The sequence below is a fragment of the Peromyscus eremicus genome, chromosome 22 (genome assembly GCF_949786415.1).
Source record: "Peromyscus eremicus chromosome 22, PerEre_H2_v1, whole genome shotgun sequence".
Taxonomy (NCBI): Eukaryota; Metazoa; Chordata; class Mammalia; order Rodentia; family Cricetidae; genus Peromyscus; species Peromyscus eremicus.
Window position 1 is genome coordinate 10040907 of NC_081437.1, and position 14338 is coordinate 10055244.

The window sequence follows — 14338 nt, forward strand, 5'->3', positions numbered from 1 at the left end:
CTGAAAGAATTCAACATTATGCCAGTAATTCCACCAGGTTCTTGGCCTGATATTTTATAGATTAATTTATGAGCTATGAGACTAAAAAAAAAAAAACCTAGAAAAACATCTTTTTTGGAGGAACATTTAATGTGAAGAGGTCAGTTCAATGCCATCTTCTGCTTAAAAAAAAAAAAAAAGGTTAAGAAAAAGTATTTGAAAAAGAAAAAAATCGGGTTTCTCACCACGTACCAAAGTGTGTTATAATCTTATCTGTTGAGAAAGCTCATACTACAGAACCGCTGGCCATTTCCTGACATGGACTGTGAGCCTGCCTCCATGGGCTCTAACCACTCTTTCAGAGATGGTTTTTAAAGTTCCCACTCTCAGCCCCTTTCTCAACTTAGACTTAGCATCAACACAGTCTCACAAAAGCCTCCAGATGGCTTTCAGCCTAGGTCAGGTTCATGGTATATGCTTTCATAGAGCTACGCTAACTTAATGTCTAATGGCATGCTTATTAGAGTGGGTACATGGCTAACCACTATCATCTTCACGAACTTGGAAATCCCAAAAGATCGGAGACCAGCTCTTTTGTCTGTTCCTATTACCATATTACCCTAAGCATCTATCCAAGCTATCCAAGCGAACCGCTTACAGCTGAAGGGGGCGTGGAAGAGGGTGGGAGACAGAGATGGAACAGAGAGAGACTGGTCTATGAAAGGATGAGAATTAGAAACAAAGTCTCAGGTGGTAGTATCTCCCAGAACAGAGTTGTTATTTATAAGCACATGTGTAAATATTATGACTTCCAAGGCCAGTGGCTAGAAAACTAGACCACAGGCCCACGGTTTGGACCCAGCTGCACGCTCAGCTCTGGCGTTCCGATCCAGGGTTCCACACCTGTTTTTGTAAGTCAGACGGACAGTTCTTGTGCCTTCACATTTCCCGGACTGCTGTTCTTTGGATGCCTGTTCCCATTTAGAAATAATGTCACAGATCTAGAAAGGAAATAGAAAGCTGAGATCCACAGGACTTTTAAAATCAACGTTTTAAAAAGATGAGAGCTTCTGTGAGTTCAAACAAAGAAACCCAACCCAAAAGCCTTTTGGTTTTAGCTGCCGTTAGAGCTCCGGGTTTAGGATTTAATGATACATTGTGTTTTCGGTCCACTTGTCAAATTGGACACACATTAACTTTGGACTGTGGCCATGCATTTTTACTCAGAAAGGAATCTTAATGCAGGATTGCATGGGGCTGGAAACAGGGGGATTCCAGGAATTTTTTTTTTCATGATTTGGTCCTAAAGAAGCAATTTTTTCCCACCTTGTAAATTTATCAAGATTGGAACAACAAGGCCCCCCAAAGAAGTCTGAGACAAAAGGGTGCTCTCCTTTTGGCGCTGGCTGCTTGGTGTTGCCAAGACCTTTTCTCCCTTTATTTCCTCACTGGCAAAATAAGTAGACTGTGTCTCTGAGGGCCCCACAGTTCAGTAACTCTGTATTTCTAATTGTTGCGGTCATTCCATGAAAACTTTGGTTTTCGGGTTTTTTGGTTTGTTTTTGTTTGTTTTACCATGTGCTAGAAAAGATGTTTTAAAATATCTTTTTCTTTATTTTTATTGGTGTATTTCCTACCGGACCGCACTTCAGCTCTCCCCCAAGGCCCGGCGCTGAAATTTCCCTCTACGCAGAGGGTCACAGCCCTCTTAAACCATTTGTCGCTTCCACTCTACTTTAAGATTCTCAGTATATAAATCTGTTCTTTTCTAAGCAAACTAAAGTTCCGCTCGGGATTCCACTTAGCCCTCAGGATCCTGGGAACAGCTGGGAAATACCGGTGAAAGGAGGCGGTGGGGTGTGGGTTCTACTCTTCATTCTTTTGTTTGTTTTGCATGTATTTGTGTGTGTGTGTGTGTGTGTGTGTGTGTGTGTGCATGGAGGTTAAAGGACATCTCATGGATGTCAGTTCTCTCCTTCCGCCATGTGGGTTTCGGGGATCCAGCTCAGGCTTGGCCAAGCACCTTCACCCACTGGGCTGTTTTGCCTGCCCAGCATTCTTAGCACCCTAATATTCAGAGTATCATCGCAATTATCACTCCTTTTTCTCTATTAACACAGAGTTTGTGCGCACAGGTTGCATCTTAAGAAAAAAAAAAAAAAGAATTCTATGTCCCTCCCAAAAAAGGAAGAAGAAAAAAAAAAAAGGAATTCTACAGCTTTGCCAAAATTTGGCCATTTTTAAAAATGGTACTGATCAGGTTTCTTACATTTTTGGAAAGTTCCTGACCTAAACTTGCTCGGACTAATGAGTCTTTTGCTTTTTTTTTGGGGGGGGGGCGGGGGTGTTTTTGTTGTTGTTCAGTGTGGCTCTTTGGGAGAATAAGACTTCACCTTGATATTTCCTTGAAGACAGTGTTCAAGCTCCTTGCCAGAAGGATCGTCGGTGAACAGTGCAAATCCCGACTGCGTCGGCTTCCTCATTCCAGTGTCCTGGTTCAAGGTATTCAAGAATTCTTCCACTGTGGTGGACGCATCGAACCCAACTACCTAGATGAAGACAGAGGATAGTCCTCTTAGTGAAAAGCACACACACTGGACAGGTCTCCGGGGAAGCAGCGTGCATATGATGCGTGACGAATGGTAGCTTGGTTCTCCGGGCGCTTTAACTTTTTGTCCAGCGCTAAGCTGGAGAAACCAAAGAAGGCGACTTCGGTAGTCAGCTTGCTATAAGAATTCAGAAATTTCAGCTTCGGCCAACAGACAGACAGGAATTCAAAACCCGAAAGGTCACTTGACAGCCTTAGATATCGTGTAGAGATAATAATTAGGCTAACCCATTAGAAGTAAGCTAAGAAATACAGTACAATATGCAATCAAGATGCATATGAAAGAAAATACACTCATTTTAATAAAAACTTTCCAAAGAAGCATTTGTTTTATTTGATGTGTGTGTATGTGTCCCATGTGGAAGTCGGAGGGCAGCTTCTGAGTGTGGGTTCTAGCAACTGAACTCAAGATGGAAGGCTTATGGGGACAAAGAGTTCGATGTGGGTTTGTGTTTAGTGTCCCTCTGTGTCCAGGCTCGGCTGTCTCAGAGATCCGGTCTCTCTGCAGGAGAACCCACCTGATAGATCCCGTTCATGAAGTGCACGGGTATGCTGAAGGGCAATGAGTGATGGTAAGGGTTCCGAAGAAGGGTTGAAAGGATTTCCATCCTCGAGGGTCTGGCCTCACGGTCTCCATTTTGCTGTGTCCTTTCCACACATCGCTGGCAGTAAATGGCATATTTCCCGAATTCTGTCCTGTAACGCAGTACTTAAGATAAAAATCTAAGAATAAATTACATTAAGACAATCTAACATATATAACTTTCACGGCAATATCGAACTGTTAGAATGTTTATTGGACTCCACTTTCTTTAATCTTCCTGCATTGCTATAACCACAAGCTGGATTTTAAATTGCCAGTAATTATACAGTCACTATGTTAACAAATTGAAAGAAGACAATACATAAAGAATAATATGCTATAACAAAACTATGGGGTAGAGTTCTCCACATTGACCCCAAGGCCTCAGACATAGTAGGCAAGCACTCTACTTTGAAGTCACACCCCCAAATTTCCCAGTATTCTCGTTCGAAGATCATGCAGATTATTCCAGTGTTAAACAAGGAAAAGAAAATGCCTTCAAACAAGAAGCATAGCCCATAAACAATACACTAAGCAAAACCACTCAAGTACATAAATTACAAGTGGGATCGAGATTTTTAGCTCCCCTCACTTATATTCAGCATACAATTAAATACAAATTTTAGTTTGATTTTAGAAAGTAACATTCCTAAATACATTTAAATTCAAGTGATTTTGAGACCCAATGGTGTCACCCTTTGTCAGAGGTTCCTCAACCACTATCGTCTCTAGACTGTATTATGGATGGCGGGGTATTTTCCTAGTGTCCCAAGATGTTTTTTGTTTCCTTGTATATGTTTGTTTGTGCTATTCACAAGGTCTAGTTAGCACCCTACACGAACCTCTTGGGCTGGGGTGTGCTTCAATGGGTAGAGCGCTTACCCAGCCGTCACAAGGCTTGGTAATCTGATCCTGGATCTGATCCCCAGTACCACCAATAAAGCAAACAGAAACAGCTAACATAAACATCTCTCAGCTGACCAAACAAACCTGGAAACGCCTTGGCCAACTGCCTTAGACCCCAGGCTAAAAAGATCATTCTCATAATTGGATTTGAACTATCTTTTTTAAAGAGAATAAAAAAATATCAGAAGTAATTCGTATACAATTTTAAAACAAAGGAAGACCATGGGGGAAGACTTCCACAAAAAGAATCCAATGTGGATAAAAGCAGTGAAAGGGGAAAAACTGAGAAAGCAAGAGAATTGTGTTGCTTTTACCCATGAATGCCAAGTCATTCATACTTGCAATGTACACGGTCCTCTCACTTAAAAATGTTCTTTACCGGATCATCAAGCTTTCGGAGCAATCTTGCATAAAATATTTATCACAACAAACGGAATGTCTTCCAGGCTCTACGTAAATGATCATGAAAGGCTTCCTGACCCCATATTTGGTTTGCACATCCTTTTACGGATATATGGCAGGGTTATTAAATACTTAGGATTTATTGGAGACTTGCGAGGCCACATAAATGGTTCAGCTGGCTAGCGTTCTGCCCACCTGGAATCTGCATTCCTCTTCAGATGGAGCTGGAGGAGCCACAGGAAAGGGTGGTGGGGAAGGAAGAGCCCAACACAGAGTGCCAAGAGCTGCCAGCCCTGAGTAAGGAGACATACCGTTCATTAGAAACCGTGCCAGCCACACAGACACATCAGAGCAGTATGCCTGGTGGAGGGTAGTAGAGCCATGCACAGCTGGCCTCTTCCACACACATAATCTCGTCAGAGCATTTCCATCAAAAGCATGACAGTTCAATACCGGGTCAGATCCACGACACACCTAGTGGTACCTACTGTGGACAACTGCAGTACCAAAGCTTCCTAAAAGACTCAGTAGCTCTTTTTGACATCACATGCAAAGATTGGGAACGTCACTCTGTTTTGCTCCTTTCTGTTTTTACTTACCCATTGAAATATAACTTTGAGAAAAGTAGATTACAAAGTAGTAAAAATAAAAACCATACACTCAAAACCTCATCTACTCACTATACATACACACACAAGGGCAAAGTATAAAATATCAACAGAGATTTACTTAGGAAACAGGATATGTGGGGTTTTCCCCCCTTTGTTCTCCTTCATATGCCCTTTTCTATGTATTTTTCCTCATTAAACAGGTATAGCATCAATAATTTTAAAAATTTTACATAAAAAAGGTGGGAAGGATAGGTCTTGTCCTTGAGAAACCTAATCTAGTAGGAAAAGTTTACATAAACACATAGTAAATTATAATAAAACGTAATATCATGAGTTAATTTTTTTTTTTTTTTTTTTTTTTTTATAACATGGAGGTAATGGCTAGGGGAACCAAGGAAAGATTGGCTGGGAAGGTACAGTTTGGGCTGGATTGTAAAGTGTAACACTGAAAGGAACTCAGGAGGGACAGTGTCAGGTTCACGGTGGAGAGCACTGCAAGGCACCATGTGTTTGCAAAACTCATTCACCCTTGAACCGTGAGAGTTCTTTTATTCACTGCTGAGGATCACGTAGAGAGAAGCTCCTGGAGTCAGACTCTGCCCTTCAGCTTCCAAACCCATTTCAGGCGGTTGTGAGCTGCCTCATGCGGGTGCTGGGAACTGAACTCGGGTCCTCTGGAAGAGCAGTATATACCCTTAACCACTGAGCCATCTCTCTAGCCCGTAATGTGACGGTTAAGTTTTTGAAGCTTGGTTAGTAACGTGGGAGAAGTGAGGTTTTAGAAGGTAATATGCACACTGCAACTCTGGTGTGAAAAACAGTGAGAGTGTATAAATCCACATATACTTACACACTTATATACAAGCATATGACAGACAAGCAAGCCAAAAGGATATACCCTGAAATGTCAATAGCCATTTTCCCTTTCATACCATTTGTATTTTCAAATGTCTGTACTGAATGCGTATCATTCTTACAAACAGAAGACGTCATTTTAAATTGCATGTGTACGTCTGCATCGATATATACCTGCAACGGTCCTGGCTGATTCTGTGGCTGCCTTCGTCGTGTCTGTTTAATAAGCTGACAGCAAATCTCATTCTGTAGCTCAGGGTGTGTCAGGCAGACCTGCAAAGCGCTCTGAGCTAGAGAGATATGGTAGTCGATGGCAGGGGAGTCGACCGCAGCGTTTATAAAAAGTTGGCAGGTCTGAATGGAGAAGAATGTACTCGAGGTGAGAAATGATCAGATTGATTTTGCACAAATCATAGCCATTCTATCTTTTAACAATAGTTCTTGTTTAAAACAGTGGGGGAAAAAAAGTATTATGATAACTCCAATCAAAAGAAATCCGGAGTGGCTACTGTAATAGCAGACCAGGCAGATCTCAGGGCAGGAGGATTTTGCCGAAGATAAAGAGGGTCACTTTATAATGGTAAAGGGGTCACTTCATCTGGAAGACATGATGATTACACTATGTTCTCTAATTACAGAGGATTAAAATGAATGCTTGCCTCATCCAGTCAGTCATTTTAGCCACCGCATTTTCATCTCTGAAGTTCAACTCGGGTCTGTTAAATACTTCCCATTGCCCTCCTTAAAACTTCCCATGCCCATGTTTCCCTTGACAAAACAAAGTACAGGAGCCTCCTGGTGGTGCATCATCCTCTCTGGTCTTCAAAAGACAATGAGGCCGGGGGAGTATGGCTCAATGGCAGAGAGCTTGTTTTCATCATCATCATCACCACCACCACCACCATCATCAACACCACCACCACCACCATCATCATCATCATCAACACCACCACCACCACCACCACCATCATCATCATCAACACCATCATCACTACCACCACCACCATCATCATCATCATCATCACCACCATCATCATCATCACCACCACCACCACCACCACCATCATCATCATCATCACCACCACCACCACTATCATCATCATTATCATGAACACCACCACCATCATCATCACCACCACCACCATCATCATCATCAACACCACCACCACCACCATCATCATCATCATCATCATCATCATCAACACCACCACCACCACCACCATCATCATCATCATCACAGCTTGGATTTTCTTAGCGTCAAACTTGATAACACAAAGGATGACATTTTAATTTAATTTAAATAAATTATTTACCAACATGTAACGATTTTACCTTAAATAACTTAATGGCCTCTGTCTGCAGAGCTTCCGAAGGCAGTGTGGTCAGAGGAGACAGGATTCCTTCTTTGCTGTGACACAGTGTGGGATGTCTCCATATCTGGGAGGCTGAACACAGAAGAGCAGATGAAGAGAGAGAGAGAGAGGAGAGAGAGAGAGAGAGAGAGAGAGAGAGAGAGAGAGAGAGAGAGAGAGAGGATTCATTGGCTCGTTTCCCCATTAGCCTGATCCTTTAGAAACCAGCTCATTCAGGTCTGGCTTGCTTTCTCCCAAGGGACAGAAAACAAAACAAAACTCCCAGTGACACTGTTTTATCTCATCCCCAGGCCCCTGCAGTTTTCATGTTTCTGTTCTAGAGGATGTGAGTGCAAGAGAGTTGAGTCCTAACTGACTAGGCGGTCACAATTCTACACGGCATCATGTTGCTTACACATGCCAACATGTAGTGACCTTGGAGCAAGGTTGTTTTAACAACAAGTATCTTGGGAGAAAGATCTAGAGAGATCTAGAGAGAAGCCAAATAGAGGAGATATGAAGAGAGGAACATGGAGTCATTCCTGAAATCAGTATTTATTCAATTCCTAAACTACGGCTGTGCATGTAGCCCAGTGGCAGAGTCCTGGCTGAGCGTGTACTATCCTACCACTGCTTAAATATAAACATAATGTGGTCTCTGTTCGTAAAACACAGAACAGAATCTAGTCTCGAGGGAAAACCTTCTATGACAGCTGATCTTGAACCCCAACAGGACAAGATCTAGAAATGTGCCTCTAGGTGTGTCTGTGGGGCCTTCCCAGATGGCTTAACAGAGAACAGAAGACCCACCCTGAATACTGGGCCTCACTATTCCACAGGCTGGGGTCCTGAAGTGATAAAAAGGAGAAGTAAGTGATACGATCAGCCACCTCATACCCTGGCCTCAAAGTGCCTTCCCCACCACACTAAACTGTATCCCCGCACACTGCAGGCCCAAATGAGCTAACTCTCCCTGCTTTACCTTTCTATTAACGTAGTTAACTGCTTGTCAAGCACTTGATCACAGCAATACAAAAGGTAATGATACACCATAGTTCTGAGAAGATTAATGCCAGTGTAAAGCTACAAATGCTATAAAAGAGTTAAATGGGGAAGCGAACTGGGACTTAATTTCAACTCTGATGAAGCAAGCATCTTTTGAGATTCCACTCTGCACTGGAATGGGCTGGCTGGGGGATCTTCTAAAGCTACCCAGGATTTCATCATGTCATCGAGAGGTGCCAAGGGGGCACCCTGGGGCACAGGGAGCCATGGAAGCAGAGGCAGAGGGTGTCACAGGGCAGAACGTGAAGGATGCTGATGATTCCGGAGCTTAAGAATTCTGGCCCACTATGAGCAAAGCCAAGGGGAAGGTGGGCACGCTACAGGGAAAGAGGAAGCCACAAAGCGAAAGCCAAGTGAGGCTCAGGGGTTGGGGACCCGCTTCATGAACTCCAAAGCCTACGGGCTTAGGAACTTACAAGGCTCTCCCTCTATATTTAGCAGTTTGCAAACCAGCTGTTCAAATTCGGATCCAACATTGACACTGTTACTTCCGGCTGCAACAGTGAGATGATAAAGCCAAGTGTCCTTCAAAAGAGAACATGTTAACGCAAGTGTTAGCCAAGACGCCCTTTTGACTTTATCGCAAGGAACGACTTGCAAAAACAGTAAACAAAATAATAACAACAACAAAAACTTGAGACAGAGAAGAAACCACTTTCTTTAATTTTGAATTTGTACTTTTTGGAGTCTGTATGCGTGTGGGGAGGGTGCACATATGGGGAGGTCAGAGGATAACTTGAGAGAATTTGGGTCTCTCTCTCTTCTGTGTGGGTTCCAGGGATGGAACTCAGGTCCTCAAGCCTGCTGGCAAGCCTCTGAGGAGGGCTCACTCTCGTGAGCCACGCTCATGCTATTCTTTACCTTTACTATATTCTACACTTGCTTCTTAGAAAAGCAAGATACGATTAAGGAGCATAATACATGTTTAGAGTCTAGAATAAATACAGCTAGCTAGCTAAAATTCTTTTAAGATGTATAATTCTTGTGTTCTAAGAAATACAATGAAGTCTATCCAATGTAAAATTTTACTACCGAAGTAATACATGCAGAATACTGAAGAAATAGAAACAATTTAAGGAAGAAAGGAATACCCAATTTTTCAACTTCCTTTTTTCATCTGTAGAAATACATGTGCACATTGGATTCTCATTTATTTATTTATTTTTATTTTTAGTTTTGGTTTTTCAAGACGGAGTTTCTTTGTGTAGCCCTGGCTGTTCTAGAACCCGCTCTGTAAACCAGTTTGGCTTTGAACTCAGAGATCCACCTGCCTCTGCCTCCCCGAGTCCTGGGTTAAAGGTGTGAGCCCCCACTGCCTGGTGTGTAGACTGAATTTTGACATAGTTGATATTATACTAAGACAGTATTATAATGTCTGCATTTTATTAATACTCAGTGTTAATTTTTCAGATAATAGACATTGTCCCATCTAACACTTCTTAGTTAAAAAGAGTGTTTGTTATATTTTCTATTTTTTAAAATTATTTCTGAAATAAAATTATTTAAAAAATAATATAGTCAATTAATTTGTGATAATTTTCTCAGTAGATATTCCTTTTAGAGAAAATTCTGGGATCACACCCAAAGCCTTGCACATGCATGGTGAGCAGTCTACCGCCAAGCTGTATCTCTGCCTCCTTAGTGTATAATCTTTAAAATAATTAAGGGTCATGATGAGGACAGAAACCCTAGGAACTGGCAGAAAGCCATCAAGCAGATAATGCAGGGGCTTCCCAGAGTGCCCTTGGGCTTTCTTGCCCCCTCCAGTACCGTGGGAGTGCTTCCCCCACCTCAGGGGAACTCACAAAAATTCTTTAATCTTTGACGATTTGAAAATGTGGCATTTTTCCCATTTTCCATCTCTTCGATTATAGAAGAGTCTAAATTACATTTACTAATCATTGACTGCCTTAGTAAGTTCTTCAGTGGGCCATCTCTCATATTGGAAATATAGGGTTTGTTTGTTTGTTTTTAATCAAACAGGAAGCAGTAGAGACAAACTTTGGGAGCCTGGATTGTGGAATCAGAGAAATGGGTCTATACCTCAATAGGCAAGTATTCTGTTTTTCCATCTGTAAAATGGAATAAAACCATCCCCTGCAGTGAGTAACTGTAGTAAAGATAAAGAGGTCTGCAGAGCTCTCTGTCTGATTCGTGTGTTCAAAACACAACCACCAACAGTAAGAATTTATTATGTGTTAAAGACACAGTAGCCACACATGTAATATTTTGAGTTTTTTTGTAATGTATCCCAGCCGTATTTATGATCTTATTTGATAGAAAGGATTTTAATTATTAAAAATTTATTTATTTTTGTTTTGTTGTATAAGTGTTTTTGCTTGCATGTATATATGTGTACCACATGCGTGCCTCACGCCTTTGGAGCCCAGAAGAGGTCATCAGAGCCCCTGAAGCGGAGGGCTTTGAGGGTTGCGAACCTCTGTGTGGGTCTGAGAACCAAAGCTGGGTGCTGTGCAAGAGCAGTAAGCTCTTCACTGCTGAGCCCTGGATTTTAAACTTGTCAGGTCAGGTTTATCAACCACCGCCACGGTAACTTCTTACATGGGTATGTTTCTTAGAAAGCACTTTCTATTCAGAGATGAGAGAAGAGATTTTTTTAAGGAAAATTTTTCATTAAATTCTTTTTTTAAAAAAGATTTATTTATTTAATGTATGTCTGCATGAGAGCGTCAGATCCCCTGGAACTGGAGTTACAGACAGTTGTGAACTGCCATGTGGGTGCTGGGAATTGAACCTGGGTCCTCTGGAAAAGCAGCCAGTGCTCTTAACCTCTGAGTGATCTCTCCAGCCCCTCATTAAATTCTTTAAGCTCTTTAAATTCATCTGGAAATTATTCTTTTCCAAATGTGTAAAATGAAAAATTAATGTTTTCCTTAACAGTTAATTTCACCAAAATACAATAAAAGTATAGTACTACATATAATAAATACAGGGTTTACTTCCTTCCCATCAATTTGTGATTCTTCCTTTGTCATATATAAGTATATACATACAGAAAATATAATTATTCATTATTTGTTGTCTGTAAACCAAAGTTTTTACTGAAAAAAAAAATGAAAAATGTTAGAGTCCTTAGATTCACTGAAAATGTCCACCCTGCGAGGGTCATACTTCTTTTTTAATTATTTATTTTTATTTTATGTGCATTGGTGTTTCGCTTGCACGTATGTCAGTGTGCGGGTGTGCAGACCATTGTGAGCTGCCATGTGGGTGCTGGGAATTGAACCTGGGTCCTCTGGAAGAGCAGCCAGTGCTATTAACCACTGAGCCATCTCTCCAGGCCCAAGGGTCACACTTTTTAAACATGAGCTCCTTTTGTCCCCCACTGTCACCATTAATTTCAATCTCAACACAACTTTCATCAACAGACTGAAGACTGACATGAGGTTTATTTCCAAAGAATCTCATAAAATTGAAGGGCTTTCCTGACCCCCCCAAAAGTATCTGTTATTTCCATAAAATTGGCTGGAAATCATCAATACCCGAAGTAGAAAGTCTGAATCACTTCAGACCAACCCCAAAGACTTTAACTACCTTTTCATGCTTGGATCCGATCAGCAGGTATGTTGGGCCTTGGTCTTTGGGGTGGATAACGATGGTATAGTGAGTGGACAAGAGACACCGTCCACTGGCTTCGTAATCTTCATCTGAGTCACAGGACCTGTCCACCTCCTCCACCTTAGCCTCCCAGAGTTTGATCTGACCTAGAGGAAACTGAAGCAAAGGTCATCAACAGTCAGGCAGGCACGTTCAGTCGTTTCCTGCTAGAAGTTATAACGGTCCTTTCCATTTTTTACCTCTAAAAGGCATGCTTTAACACAAAATGCCTCATTGAAATCTGATTCTCCACTTTGTTACAAATATAGTAGCAGCAAGCAGAAACCCCCACAGTGACGTAAAACAAGCAAGTGAATACTGGACATTTAACATTTGAGGAAAAAAGATAACGAGGATGGATGTGTCAGTTTATTCAGCGGGACTCAAACAGCCGATTCGGGACTCAAACAGCCGATTCCTTGCTCACGATACAGTAACATTTCAGCCAAAATAATTCAGAATTGATGAGAGGTTTGGTTAAGCTAGTGGATCAAATTGTAAAGTGTAGACAGAGACTCCATATTGTTCACAGAAAAAAATAACCAGGCAGTTGATACGAAGGTTACCTCAGACCCCCATAAACATCTAATGTTCTCAGACTATTTATCAAAGTATGTAACTGAGAAAGACAGTGGTTCTTTCCATTGCAATTTAAGGGTAAGAAAACCTTTCTGCAGCTAATTTTGTTAAAGTTTACCTATTCTTTTACTGACTGACATAAACATGTCTTCCATGTTAGTCATTTAGTATCTGTTTTTAAACTTTTACGTTAGTTAAGAACATTACAGAGCATTCTTCAGGTTTATAGCTTCTAAAATATTTGGCTAGGTTTACAATTGCAGGGAGTACCTTTTTTTTTTTTTGGTGGGGAAGGGTGTTGAGGCAATGCATCACTATATATCTAGGCACTGCAGTCATCCCCCTGCATCAGCTTCCTGGGTAATGGGATTATAGGCATGCATCCCATGCCTGGCTGCACGCCCTTCTGTGAAAAAGCCCGTTCTAACCACAAAGACATGTGCTATCATCCATTTTTATGATACATTCCAGGGCTCCGTCCTTGGACTCTTTGTCCTGACCACCTACACACACGGTGGGTGATCTCATCCGAGCTAGCCTTCATCCCAGCAGATGTTAGCTACTCCCAAATGCCTAACTCCAGACTCATGATCTGGACTCAGATGTCTAAGAGCATCTCAAACTCCCTTCAACAAGTCTACCTCAACCACCTGCTCCTCCTCCCAGCCTTCCCCACCGCAATCGATGACTTCATCTTTCCAAATGTTGGGGCCAAAAACTCTGACAGCATCACTGACCCTTTTCTTTCCCTGACATAAATTCTGTCAACAAGATTTTCAAAATATAAGGTCTCTTTTGAGAGTGCCAGAGCCCCACTAACCACAGCTGTCCCTGCCCTGGATTAGTCTAACAGTCTCCTAATTAGAATCTTCCTCGATCCCTTCACTCTGTTCCTAAATAGAACCCTCATGTTCCTGGGAGACCAGGAAGACTGTGTGCCGCCGGAGCTGTTCAAAATCCTCCGGTGTGTCTTGTCTCAGAGTAAAAGCTGGGGGTAGCAGGACCCGGCAGGCCAAAAGACACCTCTTTGGCCTGAAGAGTATTTTGAACTATAGCTATTTTCAAAATAATACAAAAACACAGGTGAAGTGGGGTACTCTGACTCCCCCTTTTTCTCTTCCAAGGCCGGAGACAAAGCTCCCATATGGAAGATGCTCTTGGTAACAGGCTTGAAAACAACATCCTCAGCATCGAGATGGGAAGCTTATGCAGAAACTGTTGTCCAGCCTCGCTTCGCCTGCTGGGCACTTCTCCACCCAGTTAGCTACAAGGCCTGTCCCTGGGCCTTTCCCTGTTTTCCCAAGATAATATCTGTCCAGTTTCAGGGGATCTTCACTTCCTGACAAAACCTCGTGTGTCCTACGCAACTAACATTCAGTAAGTCTGTATACTTTTCTCCTAGAATCTGTCCCAGGTCAGTTTAATTCTGGTAACCCAGGCCTGCTAAAAACCCTACAGACACAGAGGTAAAATTTTGTCTCCCTTACAAGGCCAGCACTTGACTTTGACCTACTAGGACCCGTATGGTTCAGGCCCTGTCATAGCCCTCACCTCACTTCCATTATTCTTTTCCAAAGGGATTCCAGTCCAGTCACATTGACTCCATTCTTTCTAAACACCGCAGGCATGCTCCTGCCTCAGGGCCCTTGCATTTGGTGTTCCCTCTGCCTGGAATATTGTCACAAATATGACATGGTTGCACTTTTACCTCCTTTAGGATCCAACGAAAAGCAAGATCCTATTGGGATAGTGCATAGAAAATAAAATAACATCTACCTGG

At 42.1% G+C, this 14338-nt stretch overlaps 1 protein-coding gene and 1 long non-coding RNA gene across 6 annotated transcripts in view; one reads left to right on the forward strand and one right to left on the reverse strand.

Annotated features, from left to right (window-relative positions):
* Nucleotides 1-14338, reverse strand: part of Plekhh2 (pleckstrin homology, MyTH4 and FERM domain containing H2) — a 103862-nt gene that overhangs the window by 19161 nt on the left and 70363 nt on the right. For all 5 annotated transcript variants that reach the window (XM_059248579.1, XM_059248581.1, XM_059248583.1 and 2 more), the window contains 8 exons: nt 11917-12096; nt 8778-8886; nt 7277-7389; nt 6119-6298; nt 4674-4771; nt 3106-3283; nt 2373-2528; nt 883-980 (listed from right to left, as the gene is read on the reverse strand). In XM_059248579.1, coding sequence (XP_059104562.1) covers nt 883-980; nt 2373-2528; nt 3106-3283; nt 4674-4771; nt 6119-6298; nt 7277-7389; nt 8778-8886; nt 11917-12096 — 1112 coding nt within the window. The remainder of the gene's footprint in view (nt 1-882; nt 981-2372; nt 2529-3105; nt 3284-4673; nt 4772-6118; nt 6299-7276; nt 7390-8777; nt 8887-11916; nt 12097-14338) is intronic.
* LOC131897631 (uncharacterized) lies at nt 8177-9025 on the forward strand. The gene is made up of 2 exons (XR_009375744.1): nt 8177-8714; nt 8800-9025. It is a non-coding gene; the product is annotated as an uncharacterized LOC131897631 (long non-coding RNA).